The sequence below is a fragment of the Geotrypetes seraphini genome, chromosome 7, assembly GCF_902459505.1.
Source record: "Geotrypetes seraphini chromosome 7, aGeoSer1.1, whole genome shotgun sequence".
NCBI lineage: Eukaryota > Metazoa > Chordata > Amphibia > Gymnophiona > Dermophiidae > Geotrypetes > Geotrypetes seraphini.
In genome coordinates this window covers 175,330,863-175,352,220 of record NC_047090.1, presented here as the reverse complement: position 1 = coordinate 175,352,220, position 21,358 = coordinate 175,330,863, and the positions used below count along the sequence as shown (strand labels likewise).

Genomic DNA, 21,358 nt, shown 5'->3' with positions numbered 1-21,358 from the left:
TGTAGGCAAAGCTGCGTTTTCAGGTGAGACACTTCCGTGTCCACAACTTGGGCCCCATCCTCCACCGTCTAAACATGCTCCTCCAAAGCAGTAACCCAATTTGAATGGTCTTCTAGGAGGGATTCCAGCTTGGTGAGTTGAGCCAATAACTGCTCCATGCAGGGTGTGAAGGCCTGGGCAATAAGCTGTTTTAGCTCCGTGAGCGTCTCCGTGGTAAATTGTTTAAGTGTGCCACAAGGGGAGTCCGCCATTTTCTCCTCCCCTGGCTTGCCCTTGTCCTTATCTTTTTTCGTCGATTTAGACGACATTGCAGGCTGATTCTTGGCCAAATATTTGTCCATATAGTGCCCCACCTGAGCAATGAAGATCTTTGGACAATAGTTGTTATAGTTCCTGTTAGCAAAGAAACGGAGGGGCAAGGTTCCGGAGCTGACAACGCAAGCTGCTTACCGGCTCACAGCATCACGTGGTCTCCTGAAATAAACTAGTTAATCCCACTGCACAAGTACTGTAGATGAAAACTTCCAGGAGAAATAAGATTCACAGCTCTGGAAGAGAGGAGCACAGGAATAAGAACTCCAAATGATAAAATGAGTTGTAGACACGGCCCCATAATAATAATAATAACAGTTTATATACCGCAGGACTGTGAAGTTCTATGCGGTTTACAATTATTAAAAAGATGCTACATATTGAGTAGAGTTAACAAAGTTAAGGGTTAGTGATAGCGGTTCTAGAGATCAGTTGTTGTGGACTAAGATTGTATAGGTCAGTTGCCTAGATACTTCAAGAACAGATATGTTTTTCGGTGTTTCCTAAATTCCCCATAAGTAGTAGATGTAAGCAGTTGTTCCAGATCTTTACCCCATAATGCTGCTTGATGTGAGAAAAGATGTTGATGATGACTTGAATTTACATCCTCTAACCGGTGGGGAGACAAAATTCAGATGTGAGCTTCTATTATGTCTGTTGGTTGTGAAAGAGAAAAGGTCAGTTATATATTTAGGAGCTAAACCGTATAGTACCTTAAAGCAAAAACATGCAAACTTGAACTTCACACATGCCTCCATTGGCAGCCAGTGTAGAAGTCGGTAGGAAGGTGTTACATGATCGAACTTCTTCAACCCACAAAGTAGCCTGACCACCACATTTTGTACCAGTTGCAATCGCCGCATATTGTTCCGGGAAATTGCCAAATAGGCAACTAGCTTGCTCTAAGAGAGACTGCCCCACCCCCTTAACTAAGACATTGGAAGGGAAGTAGATGGCATAATTTGAGGTTATAGGGAAGAAGACTTAGGAGCAATGTTAGGAAATATTTCTTCACGGAGAGAGTAGTAGATGCCTGAAAGCCCATAAAAACTTACAGAATCAGTTTAGGAAGAAGTTGACTAAGGACAAGAGAATGTGCCAGCTAACCCCAGACACACGGGTATTACTACTGAACCTCTCCTTGGACTAGAAGGAACTGTGGCATAGCATGTATGGATGCCACCAAGACAAAGATATGATGACCTAATAAATCACTTTCTGTGGTCCACACATGCAACTGAGGCAGAGATCAATTTAAAGGAAGCAGAGAGACCCGACATGATCCATGTTTTGGCATATTGCCTGTGTCCAGGGGTCAGATGATTGTCTCAAAAGTGTAAAGCTACCCAATCAGGTCAGTGAACCCACTATTTACAAAGTCACACTGCAGCCTTCAGAGCATACCCTGAAGAAAGCCACAGCATGGTGGCTGAAACCTCAGTTTCTACCTGACAAAGACACAGCGAGACCCAGAAATCTGCAACAAGCACAATACCAGCTGTGGAAATCCTGAGAAAACATCTAACCCAGCTCCACAGGGAGAACATCTTTAAACCTACCAGAGACTTTTCCATTCTATGGACTTTCCTGCCAAAATTCAAATTTCTGACCAATTGACTTTCCTGCCAAAATTCAAATTGATGGACTGTCCTGTTCCTAATCAGGTCAGTGAACCCACTATTTCTAAAGTCACACCGCAGACTTCAGAGCATACCCTGAAGAAAGCCACAGCATGGTGGCTGAAACCTCAGTTTCTACCTGACAAAGGCGCAGCGAGACCCGGAAACCTGCAACAAGCATAAAACAATCAATTGATGCATCTCTCATTGTTACTCACAAGAGAAATTAAATATCAAAACCAAGAGAGGAAGCTGCTAAAATAGGATTTCTCTTGACTTCTGAATTTATAGAACCAAGTATCAACACTGAAAGGAGGAGCCTGAGGGGAGGAGGGACTTCTCTAAAGCACTTCCAGTCAGCCTCTAAATTTGATCCCCATAAGATGGGTGAGAATGAAACTGCATAACTTGTTACTGAGTGATGTGTTTTCCACTCTTCATGGAAGCTCATCAGAAGCATGGCTGAAACCTTGAGGCCCTGGCATGAATTAGTCCTGACCATGCAAAATGGAAGATACAAACAAGGATCTCCTAGGAGTTTCGTCAGCCGTAAGCCTGAAGTCATTATGCCATTGTATAGATCCATGGTGAGGCCCCACCTGGAATACTGTGTGCAATTCTGGAGGCCGCATTACCTAAGGATGTGCTGAGACTGGAGTCAGTCCAGAGAATGGCCACCCGGATGGTCTCGGGACTCAAGGATCTCCCGTACGAGGAATGGCTGGATAAATTGCAGCTGTACTCACTTGAGGAACGCAGAGAGAGGGGTGACATGATCGAAACATTCAAGTATCTCACGGGCCGCATCGAGGTGGAAGAAGATATCTTCTTTTTCAAGGGTCCCGCGGCAATAAGGGGGCATCCGTGGAAAATCAGGGGCAGGAAACTGCACGGGGACACCAGGAAATTCTTTTTCACTGAAAGGGTGGTTGATCGTTGGAATAGTCTTCCACTTCAGGTTATTGAGGCCAGCAGCGTGCCTGATTTTAAGGCCAAATGGGATAGACACGTGGGATCTATTCACAGAGAAAGGTAGGGGAGGGTCATTGAGGTGGGCAGACTAGATGGGCCGTGTCCCTTATCTGCCGTCTATTTCTATGTTTCTATGATGCAAGACTCTCCAGCAGTGAACCTGTCCAGGAACTGTTAGGCCCTGCATAGGGATGGTTAAGATCTCTCTGCTCTGCATACTGTTACCTGCAGAAGGATCAACATGTGCCTCTATCTAGAGGATGCCAGCAATAACAACAATACTGGATCAGACCAATAGTCCATCTAGCCCAGTCTCCTGTTTCTAACAGTGGCCAGTTCAAGTCACAGTACCTGGCAGAAACCCAAATAGTAGCAACATTCTGTGCTACTGATCCAGGGCAAGAGTGACTTATTTTATATCTGTTTCAATAGAGACTATGGACTTTTCCTCCTTGAACTTGTCCAAATCTTTCTTAAACCCAGCTATACTAACCACTGTAACCACCTCCTCTGGTAACGAGTTCCAGAGCTTAACTATTCTTTGAGTAAAAAAATATTTCCTCCTATTTGTTTGAAAAGAATTCCCATGTAATTTCATTGAGTGTCCCCTGGTTTTTGTACTTTTCGAAAGGGTGAAAAATTGATTCACTCTTACCTGTTCTACACTACTCAGGATTTTGTAGACCTCAATCATATCCTTCCTCAACCGTCTCTTTTCCAAGCTGAAGAGCTCCAAACTCTTTAGTCATTTCTCATATTAGAGGAGTTCCATTCCCTTTATCATTTTGGTCACCCTTTCTTGAACCTTTTCTAATTATTTTTTGAAATATGGCACCAGAAACATGAGCAATACTCAAGGTGAGGAGGCGCCATAGAGTGATACAGAGGTATTATAATATTCTTGGTCTTATTTACCCATCCCTTTCCCATATAATTCCTAACATCCTGTTTGCTTTTTTGCTGAAATCGAAACATTGGGCAAAAGATTTCAGCACAGTATCTAGAATGACACCCAGATGCTGAAATGTTCACATAAATTAGGGAGGCATACTCACGGTTGATTCCCTACCATTAATATTTTGGTAGGAAGGAGTCTTGAGGGATTTCTGGGGCACAGCCATGCTACACTACCAAATCATTCCAACAGATAAAGCTTTTCCTTGCTGCATGCTGAATCTCAGCACTCTAATTTAAAGCCTCATTTACTGAAATGTAGAGAAGGCTGAGAAAGGGTAAAGGGTTAGAGAGCTTAGAAAATTTGAACTATACTCCTCCTCCAGGCAGAAAAATCTTTTTATATACACATCAGAAGCTTGAAGCCCAAACCTTAAGAGGTATCTTTAACTCAACTAAAGCTCAGTTTTAAAACTGGTTCAGAAGCCACTCCAAATAGCCCAGAAGCTGCACGGTTAGGTCATTAACCATCTGCTGGAGATAGAGAAATACTGAACATCCCAAGGCTGCATGGTACCCCTAAAGAGCGAGTCATACAAAACTACTGTTTCTGTTTCCATCCTTGGTGGTTGATGGATATAACCACGATTTTGGGTTGGTCTGGTATGAATGCTAAGGATTACGGTAGTTCTTAAACACTGTGCTGGCTGGCTGGCATTTCTTTCTCAAACCTGTGCTAACTTTCTGGTACATCTGCTAAGTATGATACAGACTCACTTCTTAAGGAGCTGCTGATATTTTGAACTAGTGATTCCAGTTAAATCTTGCTCCCCTGGCATCTTGGCAAATCACCCACATAGGACACCATCCCTTTTATAATGCCAACATTGCATTTTCAAAATTTGCATCATGAGATGAGGAAAGCGGGCCTACAAATTTTGAAAATGAATCAGCTGGGCTGATCTTACAGAAATATTTGGATTCTGCATGCTAAGGGTTGCTTACCCCTGGATAGAAGTCATCAGAGCAACATTTACAGAGCAGTTGGATCCACTCAAGGGTCAATGCCCTCACACAGATCAATTAGACAGTAGAGATCAGCAACCCCAAGCCTTCTCATTTTTAATTATCTGTACATTTATTCACACTGTAAACCTACAAAATTGTTCAAGAAAAGGTACTTTTTAAATAGACATACATGTTGGCATTGTTTGAAAACAGTTATATGTACAAGGGAGAATATGTCTGTACAATATTTTACAACTGGCTTGGGATATTTTTCATCTATGACCTGAATGAAAAGAAACTGTGGAGAGAAGGTTGAAACAGAAGGGTCCAGACACAGCACACATAAAATGATCTTTTCTTCTGTCTCAAGATAAGATGGAATGTCTTTGCCATTCCATCTAGTGTGGTTAATACAGAATTTTAGGGTGTATGTAAAGATGTTAGCAGTACTGGTCACAAGCAGTGTCAGAGCTCCATACTTAATGCTTTAATGTGCTTTAAAATTGGCCCAAAAATAGGGCAAGTACTGAACCTCCACCAAGAGGGACATAAAACATTGTTTTATGTAACAAAGTTATATAAAGTGTCTAAAAGAAATAGAACAGGAAAGTGCTTTTCTGACAAATACTGCTCTATAGCATTTGCAGACCTTATGGCTTTAGTGTTTCTCGTGTTTACCACTTTTTTTATTTTTTATTTCTGAACAACGAAGCTAGACAGTCCTGTCTGTGCATCTCTTCCAGTTAACAATAAATTTTTGAAACATTTGTTCTGAAATCACCTACAATTAATTCAACCATTATAAAATAATTAGTAAATAAATGCAAGTTGAGTTGCAAATGAGGTGATTTCACAAAAGGCCCCTCTGTGTGTGAATTATATACAGTTGAGTCCTCACGGTCCTTAAAGTGCAAAGTTACTCCAGAATGCTGATTTGACACCACCTATTGCTTCAAGAGGTCTTTCAGTACAGCACCAGCACTTGCATCTGCCGATACTGGCAGAGGTGTAAATGTAGGCAAAGCATCGGATATTGGTTTCATGAGTAGATGCCCATAGCCACTAGTTCCATGAGAAGATGGAGAGATAAGGGGCACAGCTGCAGACCGTGGAGCCAAAAATGGATTGGAGTCCATCTTTCTATTGAATCCCGTTCCTCCTGTGTACAAAAGATACAATACACGGGTTTCATTATTTCTAGCAATTGCCTTCTATTTGCCTACATAGAGCAAATTAGTTTGCTACACTGGCCTCAGTAAAGACAAGGGGAATCTAAGAATGAGTTTAGTTTGTTGAGAGGCTGAAAGGTACACTGGTACATAATATGCAAAATATGGGGATTCTTAACTGTGGAAGGCTGATCAAACAGCCACTGATCAAGAGTTTCTCAAACTGGAAACATTTATTAAAGAAGTCTTGTCAAGCTGGTTATGCTATGGTCAACCAAAACCAAAAACGCTGTGGAGAAGATGTCCAAGATGCAGGCTTTTCTGAAGATACAGTCATAAAATCCACATAATAAAATGTCTAGGACCCATAAGATGGAACTATGGACCCAACACAGTCCGTGTTTCGACGACCCTGTCTTCCTCAGGGGTCCCTAAGAGTCCTAAGTCAAAGAACGTGGATCAAAGGCTGAGAACAATCCTGCACAAGAGCTCTGATCCACGTTCGACTTAGGACTGTTAGGGGCCCAAGAGGAAGACAGGGTCATTGAAACACGGACCGTGTTGGGTCCATAGTTCCCATCTTATGGATCCTAGACATTTTATTATGTGGATTTTATGACTGTATTTTCAATAAAGCTTGTATCTTGGACATCTCCACAGCGTTTTTGGTTTTGGTTGCTCTTTGATTCTGTGGAGTACCAGGGTCAATTTCTGTTTGTTTATGGTTATGCTATGGCCAACAAGGTTGATGATTATGCTGCTATAAACCTTAAAAAAAAAGAAGAAAAAAAGCCCTTTCTGCATGCTAAAATGTGTCTTTCAAGAAAGAAATTGGCACTGTCTGCCAAAACAGAAACATGTCATGTTTAAAAAAAGAAGCACATCTTAACTTATCTTATTTCTTATAGCCTGAAGAATACATATTCAGCTCATTGTGAATAACAAACTAAGAGGAACTAGGAATAAAACAGTCCTGGGTACTTTAGTTTTTTCAGTAATCCAAAAACAGAACTGCTGACAACAGATGCTTCTGAAATCAACATTTTAACTGTTTCCCTAAATACTAAATTTTAATTCAACTGTCTTATTGAGAGAGGCAATGCATTCCATATTGCGACTGCCAAATATGAAAACGAGGCAGGTGAAAGCCTTATATAGCCCTACTGAAGTCTTAGTGGAATCACTTTTTCTTCACTCTGACAAACACTAAGAAAGGGAGCTACTACTCATGCTCAAGGGAGCATCTTGGTTTAATCCCATTTCATTTCTTACTATACTGATCCTCGTCACTATTTTATCTGAGACTGTTCAGTAGAGTGTTTTCCTAAATTGACCTTTAGTTTAATTTACTTTACTATAGCACCTGTATCTCACATTCGGCCTCGAGTTCGTAGCATACAATTATTGTCAAAATTATCAGAAGAAAATAGCTAATACAATTTCAACATGGATCTATATAGATAATGCCAAAATATGAAAAGGTGGCTAATATACCCCAGAAATGCAAGAACCTCATCTTCTAACAAAGAAAGAATTGTTCCCGAAGAAGGTAACCTACTTAACTATTCATTTAACACAAACCTTCTAAGCAAAAAAGATTTGAGTTGCTTACAAAACAAGATATGGTTTTCTTGAATCCTAGTTCCCATAGATAACAAATTCTACCATTAGGTAGGTTTGATAAGAACACCAAGCACAGTATACTGACTTTTATACTATTTTCCTGCAATTTGGACAATGCAAAATCATAGTAATCTAGTAAATGACAGCAGCAGATAAAGACCTAAATGGTCCATCTGCATAGTCTGCCCAACAGTTAAGCTCATTAAAAATTCACGCTTAAATTGAATCCTCTTTTTTTAAAAATAATATATATATCCCTCCTCTCCTCTATGGTATACATATTCAGGTCTTCCACTCTCTTCTTATACATCTTTTGGTTCAAACCCCCTACCATTTTTGGCTCCTTCTACTGGACCACTTCAAGACTTCTTATGTCCTTAGCCAGATATGGCCTCCAAAACTGAACACAAAACTCCAAGTGGGGCCACGCCAACGACTTATACAGGGGCATCGGAAGCATGGGGCTGTGAGGTCGAGTGCTTCGCGGCTCCGATACGCCCGCCACAGCTTTTTTGTTAATTAATCGGCGCTTTTCGCCGGACACTGCTCCCCCGGGCTGTGGGATCGCCGCGCTTGATCCGCGCTCCATTTTCACTGCGGGTGCAGGTGGGATGGCCGCTAAGACGCCGGCAAAGAGCCGCGAGCGTGGGAAGCCGCAAGACAGCAAGATGGCGGCGCACGCGGCTCCTGCCTCGCCGGAGTCCCCTAGCTCGCTTTGGGTGGCGGAGGTGTCGGCGGAGGTGCAGGCCGCGCTGGAGGGCACGCTCGGTGCCAAACTGCAGAGGATCTTAGATAAGCTGGACTCGATGGACCAGCGTTTCGCTGCTCTCACCTCCGAGGTCCGGGACACCCAGCAGAGGGTCAGCAATGCGGAGGATTCGGTTCTCCGGCTGACTCAGGAACAGGGGGTGCAGGCTTCCTCTCTGGCGGCGTTGAAGGCCAAGGTGGAGGACCTTGAGAACCGGTCCCGCCGGAACAACTTGCGGTTTGTCGGCCTGCCGGAGACTATTGCGGAGAGCGACCTGGGGGACGTCTTGGAGCATTGGCTGACGGAGTCCCTGGCTCTACCACAAAAATTGGGCCCCCTGCATATCGAGAGGGCCCATCGTTTGGGACGGCGCAGAGACGGCGCGGATCGTCCGCGGGTGGTGATCTGCAGGATTTTGAATTACCGGCATAAGATGGAGGTCCTTAGAGCTTTGCGGCAGGGGAAGAAACTGCAATATAACAACGTCTCCATCCTCTGCTTTCAAGACTATTCTGCGGAGGTTTCCCAGGCTCGTCGCAAGTTTTCTTCACTTTGCTCTGCGCTGGTTCGCCGCCATGTTCCTTTTTCTCTGCAGTACCCGGCACGTCTGCGGGTGATGTTCTCTGGCTCGGCTCATCACTTTGACTCTCCTGAGGCCGCTCAGAAATTTGTGGATGAGCACTTTCCTGCTGCCTCCTCCTAGTTTTTGAAGACTTTGCTGTTGCACCGTTGGAGATCCTTTTGAGATCTGGCCTTTTGGGGCTGTGGATCTCGGGGGTGCCTCCGTGGACCGACTCCTCTGCCTCCCTCTGGTCTTCTGGTGGACGTGCTTTGGCTTCTGAACTCTTTAGGGGCATTAGCTCCATGCTGTAGGGGTGCTTTTGACGTCTCTTGGTGTGGAAGGATGGGAGTGTGAGAGTGGGTTTGGTTGATTGTTGTCTGGGGGTTCCTTTGTTTGAGGTGGGCTGGTGGGTATGTGTGGTTGGACCGGGGGTTGTGAGTCGGGGGGGGAGTTTGGTGTCTGGATATCCTGCTGATCCTGTGGTGGGCGTATCTTGCTTTCAGGAAGTGGCAACCGTTGGGTTGTGGTGTGGCTGGTGGGTAGGGGGGAAGTGGGGGGGTTGGGGAAGGTGGGGAGTTTCTGGGACGGGGAGGGGGAGGTTTTTGGAGGGTTGGGGTAATCCTAGGTTTAGACTGGTGGGGGTCCGGAGGGCTTCTTGGTGGTTGATATGGCTGGGGGGGTGGTGGCTGGGACACTCCTCTGGTTCTGCTCAAAGGGTTTTATTGTACTTGCTATGTTATCTCTATCTTGTTTTTTCTGGAACATAAACTGATTTCCTGGAATGTGGGGGGTATTCATTCCCCAATTAAACGCTTTAAAATATTACAGCAGCTTAATCGGAGACGAGCTTCCTTGGCGTTCCTGCAGGAAACTCGGCTAACCTCTGTGGAACATGCTAAGCTCTGTACATGGTGGGTGGGTGATCATCTGGAGGCTCCGGCTCTGGGGGGGAAGGGAGGTGTTGTGATTCTCTTTCGTAAGGGCCTTTCGCTACAGACTCACAGGGTTCTCAGGGATCCTGGGGGCCGGTATTTGATTGCTTCGGTTACTCTTAACAATAAACCTCTGCTTTTATGTAACCTCTACGCTCCTAATAATCCCTCCGCCAAATTTTTTAGAAAGCTGCGTTCTCTTTTGTTGCAATTTGGTGAGATCCCTTTGTTGATTGGGGGGGATTTTAATGAGGTTCCGGACCCGAGACTGGACCGCTCTTCCTCGGCGGGAAGGGAAGCCCACAAAACTTGTACGGGGGCTCAGCTTTTGGCGTCTTCACTTGATTTGTTGGATGTTTGGCGGGTTTTGCACCCGGTGGAACGGGATTATTCCCACCTTTCTAGGGCCCATGGGTCACTTTCTAGGATCGATCTGGTTCTCTTGTCCAGGGAGTTGCTTCCGGTGGTTCAGGATGCAGCGATTGGCCCCATTGAGATATCCGATCACGCGTGGGTGAGTCTGGTCTGGCAATGGGGGCCCTCTAGAGGGGGTGGCGCCCGGTGGGTGTTCCCTTGTCATTTATATCGGAATACTCGATTTCATGATTTTCTGTTGCGTAAGTGGGGGGATTTCCAGCATACCAATTTGGAGCATAGAGACGATCCTATCCTGTATTGGGAAGCTGCGAAAGCCGTATTGCGCGGGGAGATCTTGGCGTTTGTGGCCCACGAAACTAAACTGCGGCACCGGGCAGTATTGGCGCTGGAGCGTCGGGTTTTGCTTTTGCGGAGACAGTATGCTGGTGGTGGCTCCTTGGAGCTCCGGACGCAGCTTTTGGAGGCTCAGCAGGATTTGAATGAGCTCTTACATCGGGGAGCGCTGAGATCACGGGATCACTATAAATTCCAACTCTTTCGGTTTGCCAATAAGAGTAGCCGGCTGTTGGCTCGGTTGGCCCGTTCTCATCGGGGGGCGTCCGGTGTGGCGGCGTTGAGAGACTCGGGAGGGGTTCTACACCATAAGCCTGGAGATGTTAGTCGTATTTTACGTGATTTTTTTGCCGCTTTGTATGATTCGCCTGACCCGGACCTCCTTGATGGTAAGGTCTATTTGGATAGTTTGGATTTGCCCCGCCTCTCGACTTTTGACTCTGATATGTTGGACTGTCCTCTTACTGCTGAGGAGGTGGAGAGTGTGATTCATGCGTGCCCGTTGGGCAAGGCGCCGGGGCCCGATGGTTTTCGAGGGGAGTTTTATAAGTTGCTCGCTTCCGAGATTGCCCCGATTTTGTCGGAGATTTTTAATTTGAGCGTTGCTAAAGGTTTTTTGCCTCGTTATTTGAATCTTGCGCAGATTATCGTTCTTCCCAAGCCGGATCGGGATCCGGTTTTGCCGGAATCCTATAGACCCATTTCCTTGCTGAATTTTGAGACGAAATTGATGGCTAAAGTGCTGGCCAATCGTTTGGCCCGGGTGTTGCCTTCGTTGGTGTCTGACCAGCAGGTGGGCTTTGTACGTGCTCGACCGGTGTCTAAAAACATTCGTCGTATTCTGTTGGCTTTGGAGAAGGCTGGTGTGGAGGGCACCCCCGCCCTACTTGTTAGTTTTGATGCTGAAAAGGCCTTTGATCGAGTGGGGTGGGGGTTCCTCTTTGCTGTGCTTCGTGCGTACGGGTTTGGCCCTTTCTTTTTCAATGCTCTCCAAGCGCTATATAGTGATCCAGCGGCACAGATCTCGGTGAATGGGGACCTTTCGGCCTCCTTTCCGATTCGGAGGGGTACCCGCCAGGGCTGCCCTTTATCGCCCTTGCTTTTTGCTCTTTATTTGGATCCGTTGATTCGGGAGCTGCAAGCTAATGTGGACATCTGTGGCCTTCATTTGGGTGCCACTCATTTTAAGGTGGCAGCTTTTGCTGATGATCTTTTGGTTTTTTTGTCTGATCCACACCGCTCCTTGTCTACTCTCTTGGAGAGTGTTCGGGAATTTGGGGACTTTTCTGGGTTTGCATTGAATCTGACTAAATCTGAGGCATTGGCCTCTTCGGCGGGGCTTCGGGCGTCTTGGGGAGGGACTTTTCCTTTGAAATGGGCTGATTCTTCCTTCCGCTATTTGGGAATTCGGCTTTCTATGGATGTGCGGGAACTTTACCGGTTGAACGTTACGCGTCTCTTGTCTTCTATGGGATCGGTTCTGGCTGCTTGGCGGGAGTTGCCGCTCTCCTTGATGGGAAGAGTGCATCTCTTTCGGATGGTGCTCTTTCCTCGATGGTTGTACGTCCTGCAGACGCTTCCCTTGTGTCTTTTGCAGCGGGACATACGGACTTTTTACTCTTTGCTTTCGAGGTTCTGTTGGGGAGGCCGCAAGCCTAAGCTACGGTGGCGCTTTATGGTGGGTTCGTGGGACCGGGGTGGCTTTGGGGTGCCGAATCTTAGGTTGTATAACTGGGCTTGCCTATTGCGGCATATTCGAGATTGGACTTTGGGTACCGCTCTGTATACGGACATCTCCTTCGAGCGCGATTATTTTTATCCTACCCACCTTGTGTCTCTTTAGCACGCACGGTTGGTGGAGGTACCTGCTCCTGGTAGACGTAGTGTCTTGTTTCGCCCCCTTTGGGAGGTGTGGCGGCGGATTCTTCCCATGTGGCATCAGGACTCGCGGGTTAGTGTGTTGTTGCCCCTGGCCGGTAATCTTTCTTTCCCTCCGGGATTCGGGCCTTCAGTTTTCGGAAGATGGCGGGCTAAGGGCTGTGAATATCTCTTTCAGGTTCTGCGGGATGACGGGGAGCTGCAATCCTGCGCAGACTTGCGACAGGGGGGTCTTCCTTCTCAAGGGCTTGATTTCGCGCATTGTCAGCTGCGTCACTATGTGCGCTCGCTTCCTAGAGATTCTCTCTCTTTGTCCTTTGGGCTACGGTTTAGAGCTTTTTTGGAGGGGGGGGAGGATCCGGAGCCTCAGATTTCGGTTTCTTTTTTTCACAGGCGGCTTGCAGCCCTGGAGCCTCCCCATGACTTTTCCTTGGTTTTGGAGGCTTGGCGGAGGGATGTGGGGCGGGAGCTTAGGGCAGATTGGTTGCTCCACGCTATACGCCGGATTCCGGCCCTAGTCTCAAATGCTGAGCTGCGAGAGTGCCATTACAGGACCTTGCTGCGGGCCTATACCTCCCAGAGCCGGGCCTTCTATATGGGCTGTGTGGATACCCAGGTTTGTCTCACCTGTAACACTGAAGTGAACTCTTATTTTCATGGCTTTTGGAGTTGTGAGAGTATACAGGGTTTCTGGGGGGCTCTGGCCTCCTTCCTGCAGGATCTCCTTCAGGTTCCTGTTCCTCTTTCTATTTTCCACATGTTGTTTGCTTACTTCCCTGCATTTTCTGGTTTTTCTTCCGCTGAAAAGTTGTTCTTGAGTAAATGTTATATTTTAGGGAAGAAGTGTATCTTGAACCATTGGCTGGCCGATGTTCCTCCCTCCTTCTGGTATTGGAGGAACAAACTACATGAGCTGATGTGTTGGGAGGCCCGGCTGGCTCGTTCCTCCCGCCGAAAGAGTAGTGACTTTATTCGTACTTGGCTTCCATACTTGGACAGTTTGCCGCCAAGAAGTCGTAGTCGAATTGTAAATGGGTTGCAATTATACTCTGCTCCACCTGTCTGACCTGGGATTCTTTCTGTTGGGGCTGGGGGGTGGCGGGGTTTGGGGGGAAGGGGGGGGGTATGGGTTTGAGGGGGGGTGTTTGGGTTTCTTTGTTCCCTGAGAGGACATCAGAGTCCAGTCCTCTTTGGGGGGGAGGTGACCTCCTTTGACTTTTCTTGTAACTGTTACAATCCTTTTCTGTATTCTGTGGTTGTGAGTTGTTATTCTATTTACCAATAAAAAAGAGTTTCATAATAATACAGGGGCATCAACAGCCACTGCCTTATCATACTTTTTTGTCAACTTCAGATCCTCAGACACTATCACCCCAAGATCCCTCTCCCTGTTTGTGCATATCAGCCTCTCACCTCCTAGCACATACGGGATTTCTACTCCCCAAATGCATCACATACTGCACATCTCTGCATGAATTTTAGTTGTCAAACATTAGACCATTCTTCAAACTTTTGCAGATCTTTTTTTCATGTTTTCCACTACCTCCAGTGTGTCCACTAGGTTACAAAACTTGGTATCATCTGCAAAAAGGCAAACCTTACCTTCTAACTCTTCGGCAATGTCACACACAAACATATTGAACAAAATCGACCCCAGCACTGATCCCCGAGGCACTCCACTACTCATCTTTCCTTACTTTAAGCATTCCATTAATCACCACTCTCTGGTGTCTGTCAACCAGTTTCTAATCCAGTTCATCACTTTGGGTCTTAACTTCAGTCCATCCATTCTATTCAAGAGCCTCCTATGAGGAACCATGTCAAAGGCTTTGCTGACATCTAAGTAAATTACATCTAATGCATATCCTTGATCCAATTCTTTGGTTGCCCAAAAAATTCACTTTGATTTGTTTGGCATGATTTACCTTTAGTAAAACCATGTTGCCTCGAGTCTTATAAACTACTAGATTCTAGGAAATTCATTATCCTTTCCTTCATCAACGCTTCCATTATTTTTTCAATATCCGAAGTAAGGCTTACTGGCCTGTAGTTTCCTGCTTCATCTCTGTGACCACTATTGTGAAGAGGGACCACATCTGTTCTTCTCCAATCCCATGGAACCTCTCCTATCTTTAAGAATTTATTGAACAAATCTTTAGAGAGGACCTGAGCTCCTTCAATGTCCTGGGATGGATCCCATCCAGTCCCATGGCTTTGCCCACCTTCAGTTTTGCAAGTTCTTCTGTGAATGGTGTGGTATCCATTCCATTCTCATTTATAAATTTGCCAGCCAATAGTGGTCCTTCTCCAGACTTTTCTAACGTGAACACAGAATAGAAGTATTAAGTATATTCAGTTTTTCCTCATTGCTTTCCACACAGCAGTTCTCAGGATCTTTTTGTCTCAATTCCATTTCTAGTCTTCCTCCTTTCTCCAATAAACCAGAAAAAATTCATCCCCTTTCTTTACATCTCTAGCCATTTTTCTTCTGCCTGCGCTTTCACCAATTGTATTTCTCTATTCACTTCTCCACCAGCAGTTTCAGCCTCTTGCACACTGTTCACATAACTAGCTGACTTCAACCAAGGCCTTTTCCTGTTGCTCCATTGCAATCTGGGTGAGATACCTTGCTTTCTCCATTTCAGTAAGCAGACCTCCTGCCTGCGTCTACAGTGTTTCAATGGCAAATAGGTTACCTGCTCTTGCAGCTTGGTAATCTCCTCTGACTTCTGCTTCAGACACTTCTTCAGCTCTCTGTCACCATTTAGAACCAGAACTTCCTGGGTCTTGGCCTTCAGCTGGGATTGTAGCCAGGCATTCTGGATCTGTGCCCACTCCTCTCCTTGTCCAGCTGATACTCTGTGTAGCTTAAGGATATTTTCAAGGCCAGTCTTGCTTGTGTTTCTGCTTCTGCAACTAAGGACTTGTCATTTAAGTACCTTATCTCCACAGTCTTCTGTGCCAAAGCTCTCCTGAGCTGTTTTTTTCCTACTTCCATGTGCTAGAACATGCTTTTATATTCTCTCACTTTTCTATTTTGACCTGCAACTGGTCCTGTTGCCTCTGAAGGGTCTTCTTTTCCTCCCTTAATGGACCTGCATACTCTGCAGCTTGCTTCAATTCATCTGTCAGCACTGTGATATAGCAGTCAGCCTTCTCTAACTTGCTGACTAGATCCTGAGGTGGGCCCTGAACCTCTAATGGGTGATCCTCAATGGCTTCTGCCTCTTCCCCTGGCTGAGACATCAAGACACTCAAGTTCAAGTCTCCAGTCACCTTTAACCCACAGTGGCCGACTTCCCTACCCTTCTTGGGCTGCGCATGAGACAGACACTTAACCTCTACCTGTTGTCCATGCCAGGTCCCCTTTTCTGCCTTAGGGCTTCTGGGCTTTGGTTGCAATTCAGCCTTTTGCCCAGGAACCACTTTCCTTGGCTGCTCAGCCACTTGTCTCGCTTCTGGATTCTTGCTTTTGTCAGGGCGCTTAATCTCCTGAAGCCCTCTGACTTGAGGCAAGTCCCTTGACTGGTTCCTTTAATTTCCTTAACTTCTCTTTACTGTAATGGAGTGTCTGGTTTCTATTCTCTTTAGGCACAAGCCAGAAACCCCCCAAAAGTCAATTTTCAGACCTTTCCTGATGTCATCCATAGGCAGTACTTACAATCCTGTCAGGTGCCTGCCTGCATCAGCTTCACACAGCAGTAGGACTCTGGAGATTTTCTGCCTCAGACAAGTATGCAGATCTTCCAAAAGCTCCACAAGCCTGAAACTTTCAACCCCATTAGCTCTACATGCTTCTTCAGGGGGGGAGGGGGGATGCAGCCAGCACCCGCAAATCACTCAGGACTGATACGAGGGCCAGTCAGCCTGCGCTCAAACACCTGATGAAGCAAGGGCAAGGTGCGCTCCCAGGGGACCAAACCCCAAGTTGTCCAAAATATTAGTGCAGGCTGGCTAGGTAGGTGCTCTAAAAGAAGAGTTGCAAACTACAGATCTCTGATTACAGGATCTGTATCTTCTCCTAGGCCAGGGGTGTCCAATGTCAGTCCTCGAGGGCCGCAGTCCAGTCGGATTTTCAGGACTTCCCCAATGAATATACATGAGGTCTATTTGCATGCACTGCTTTCATTGTATGCTAATAGATCTCATGCATATTCATTGGGGAAATCCTGAAAACCCGACTGGATTGCGGCCCTCGAGGACTGACATTGGACACCCCTGTCCTAGGCAGAGATGCCTCCCAGGAATTCTGGGGACCTCTTAGGCACACCTAGACCTCCTAGAATCAGATTTTTAAAAATCTGAAAATAAAAAAACAGATGCAGAGCAGAAGACGAGACACCTTCGCAGCTGACTGCAGAAGGAAGAAGAGCACTGCCCAGTGACACAAGGAGGTGGAGCTGAAAAATCTATTTGATGCCTTCTGTACGTTAGATAAAACCTATAGCCCAGACTACTGTACCCTTTGCATTGGAAAGGCAGTACATCAAGTCTTGTTCCCATTCCCATATACCATGAGAAAGTTAAAGAACAGAGTTTAAATAAGGAACATGCCTCCACTGGCAACCAGTGTGGCTTCATAAGCAATATATCACTCTCATATCTAGATACTGTAAAAATTAATTGAGCTGCAATATTTTCATCTGTGAGAAGTTTACTTATTACTGTATCTTTGCATTCCACATAGATTATATTACAGTAGTCGATGCAGGCTATTACCCACAATTATAAGGGGAAATGTATCTGCTTGAAAATAGGCCTTAATCTTTAAGTTTCCATAACACCTTATAGATTTTCATAACCTCAAATGTGAGGAAATTATATATTAACACCCCTAATACTTTTGAACTACATTTGAGCTTATAAGTAACATCAATAAGTAAAATCAATTGCTTTTTTGAATTTCGTCACCATTTTCATCTCCACCACCTCCCTCAGGAGGGCATTCCTAAAAGGTCTACTTATGATCAAAAATTTAATTTTTTTTCTCTAAGTTTCAATTTGAAAGTTGTAGTCCATGATTCTAATGTGTCTAAGCACTTTTTTAAAATTTCAGACAAAATCGCATCAATATGATCAAACAGCAAATAATAAAAATAAAAAAAATTATTTCAAACGTGTAATGTTTTATTTTAATAAATTACAGATTTTTAAAAATTATTTGTTATTGGTTTTATATTTTAGAATTTGTTTGTTGTCAGTAATTCCTGACCTCAAAAGCAAAACAAAGGTTTAGTGCCATCAAGCTGATGTGATCTCAGGTGGCATCTTAAGAAATAACTTGTCAACAGGTTTGGTAAAATGTCTTCAGTGAAACATACTGAAGGACAGATTGCTAGAAAACTGTAAGACAGCTTGAATACTTTAACTGTCTGAACATTTCTCCATATCACTAGGTAGCCTTCATTCAATTCTGCCTCCACAGTGTGCATTTGCTTAGTAAGTAAAATATACACACCAACCAGGATTAGATTAATACAAAACCACATAAGTATGATGACTGCTGTATAACAGGGAAAAGCCTCACATACAACAGAATTACTGTCATGTATATTCATCACATTAGCAATTTGCCAGGTATTTAGGGGGAAAAAAAGGTAAAATCTATTTTTGAACCTGTGTTGAGATCCCGAGAGGGTGGAAAGCCATTTAGGTTAATCTCTGAGAAAAAGGGTATAATTTTTGTTTGTAGGATAATTTTATATTGTTGCTTTTAAAATGTGTAGTTCCTTTATAATCTGCATTTGACAGTCTGGTTAACTGAGTTTGCAGTATATAAGAAATAAGTTACATATACAGTGATACCTTGGAATCCGAACTTAATCCGTTCCAGAACCCCGTTCGAGTCCCAAGACAATTTTTCCCATTGAAAATAATAGAAACTGGATTAATCCGTTCCTGGGTCCCACAAACTCAAATTTTAACAGGAAATACACTGGATTTTAAGGTAAAATATTAACAAATATTCCAAAGCAGCATTCAGATTCTGGGGCACAAATACACACATACAATGTGCAGGGCGTTCGGATTCCAAGTTGTTCGAGGTCTGGGGCGTTCGGATTCCGAGGTACTACTGTAATTCCATCTTGTTTCTACCTGTAATGTTACTTGATGCTGTGCCTGCAGGTTTTCTGCTTCCTGTTGAGCTTATGGGGGTCAGATCAAACACTGAAAGTTTAGGAGGAGGAACTGTTGGACGTGACTCAGTTTCCAAGAATTTCACAAATAGTTCAGAAAATGACTGTAAAGAAAACCCAGCAAAATATATAGTCAAAGCTTCAGTTATAACGTGAAAAAGAACAATTTAAAGGCATCAGTTTAGAAAAAGCTCTGATATTATAGAACAAAAAAAAAAACAGCAAATGCTAAAAGTCCCATTAACGAATATTTACTTTTTTTTAAATCTGGCAATTTCCCCCCGCTCTTCAATACTTCCAACTCAATTAGAATCCAGGTTGAGATCTAGCACTATGAAACCTTCATTTGCAGTTATCCAGGATTCATTTTCTCTGTTTTATATTCCCACTAAGTCATAGCTTGGTCATTGCAGGGACAGTCCTTGGTCAGGGGCCTTGCCCCACTGCACCTTTCCTTAGTTCTCCAGACCCGTTCTCAACAAGTGGATATGAGCCAGCAGATGGGAGACCAAGAATAGATCTTACCTGCTCATTTTTGTTCCTTTACTATTTCCAGACCATTCCCAACTCCACTTAGAATTTGGGGATACGATTTTTGATGCTGCTCTGTATTTTTGTGTACAACCTTTTTTCAGGGAACCTAAACTCCGAAAGGCAATGTGCTACTTTAGTCTATGCAACAACAGTAGAATTTCTGCTGGTTGTTTCCTTCTTTTGTTTTCTATCATGTTGCTTTGTCACTAGAAATATTGCGGGCTGCAGTAACATAATAAATGATGGCAGATAAAGACCAGAACATTCTATCTAGTCTACTCAACAGTCATGTTCATTATCAATTCATGATTAAAGCAACAATGAAAGTGATTTACGGGAAGACATCACTCTGTAGTTCTTAGTCTCCATTCTGCTGATAGGACAACACATACCCACTCGTCAGGAATGGTCTGGGGAGACTTAAAGAACCAAAAATAGCAGGTAAGATCTAATTTCTTTTTCAGAACACTGCAATTAAGTGCCCTAAATCTAGCTATTAGATACTGCCACAGAACAATGATGGGCTTCCTTTCCATCCTTTGGCCAATCTAAAAAGAAGAAAATCCCATCCAAATATTGAGAGGTCCTTTTGCACAGCATTGCCTATAATCAACCCAGATTCTCAATGAAGCCACTGGTGACCACATACAGAACTTGGTTTAAAAAGAAAGAATCTACAATGTGCCCAGAAAAGTACAGGTTCAGCACCTTTCCCTCTTCCCTCCAGCTCCCCCTCCTGCAAGTCCTGTAGCTATCTCCCTTACCTTCAGCTCCAGCCCCCATCTGGTACCATTTCATCCAGCTCCAACCCTCCTCCTGGGCCAATTCCTCCATCTACTTTTCCATACATTGTTCCCTCTCTTCATTGGGGCCGACAGTTCCTCCATTCACTTGCAGGTCTGGCGGGTCTAGACGGCTTCCTTCCGTCCCTACCACTGGCACACACCTTGCAGCGCGAGCCAATCTTGTGGCAGTTTTCCCTCTGCCAGGCTCCTCCTTTCTGTCTTTGTGTAAAAAGGAAGTTGCATCATAAGGCCACAGCACAGAGTCAGTACTCCTAGATATCATCGATGACAGCTGGTCAATACTCAACAAAGGCAGCGATGCCCTACTAGTCCTACTTGACCTCAGTGCTGCCTTTGACACGGTTGACCACCACCTCCTCATATTCAGACTCTATGACCTTGGAATCAAGGACTCTGCCCTCCAATGGTTCACCTCCTTCCTCCACCAAAGGACCCAAACTGTCCTACTAGGAACGCACAAATCTAACCCCAAGCTTATCAAATATGGTGTTTCCCAAGGCGCCCTTCTATCCCCCCTCCTATTCAACCTCTACATCAGAAGTTCAACATTAAAATCCACTCCTATGCTGATGACATCCAGCTGCTCCTCCCTCTAGGCGAAAACCGATCGTCCCAAATTGCTAACCTCCAACACTGCCTCTCTGACATGAAAACCTGGATGACAAACAACAAACTACAACTGAACGCCTCTAAGACCGAACTCTTATGGATCAGGAAAAAACACACCAAATACACACGCCCAACACTATCATGGGACTCCACTCTACTAACGGCAACAGATCAAGTACACAGCCTAGGAGTAACCTTAGACGTACACCTATCCCTATCCACCCACATATCCCAAGTAGTCTCTACCTCCTTCTACTACCTCCGCCAACTGAGAAGGATCAAACCCTACATCTCCACACCTGACCTAGCCCAACTCCTCTATGCATATGTCCTCTCCAGAATGGATTACTGCAACTCCCTATTTAATGGAATAACCAAAAAAGATCTCAAGCGCCTCGAACGGGTCCAAAATGCAACTATCCGCCTCCTACACAGCCTCAACTACCATGATCCCATCTCCCCAGCACTCTGCGCTGAACACTGGCTCTAAATTAACCAACCCTGGCAATAGCACACAAAATAATTTATGCTACCACCCCCTCCTACATAAAATCCAAGCTACCCATATACATCCCCACCCGCACCCTCCGCTCAGAAACGGAGATATGCCTATGCATTCCCCCTGGAAGGTCCCTCCTCTCAGAAACCGCCCACAAACGCTCCTACAGCCACTTTATTCCCCAACTCTGGAACCAACTCCCCCCTCAACTCAGACTACAGAACTCACTAATGACATTCCGGAAAATGGTAAAGACCCTCCTCTTCAACTAAAGGTCACCCTCAATTTACATCCAACCCCATTAAACCCCACCTCTACCCTTCTTTCTCCATTCTAATCTTCTGC

At 44.8% G+C, this 21,358-nt stretch overlaps 1 protein-coding gene across 2 annotated transcripts in view; it reads right to left on the bottom strand.

Moving 5' to 3' along the window:
• Positions 1-4,899: 4,899 nt before the first annotated feature.
• TRIP11 (thyroid hormone receptor interactor 11) overlaps positions 4,900-21,358 on the bottom strand; it is a 153,623-nt gene continuing 137,164 nt past the window's right edge. For both annotated transcript variants that reach the window (XM_033951325.1, XM_033951326.1), the window contains exons 20-21: positions 18,525-18,669; positions 4,900-5,964 (exon numbers count right to left, since the gene is read on the bottom strand). In XM_033951325.1, coding sequence (XP_033807216.1) covers positions 5,750-5,964; positions 18,525-18,669 — 360 coding nt within the window. In that variant the 3' untranslated portion in view covers positions 4,900-5,749. The remainder of the gene's footprint in view (positions 5,965-18,524; positions 18,670-21,358) is intronic.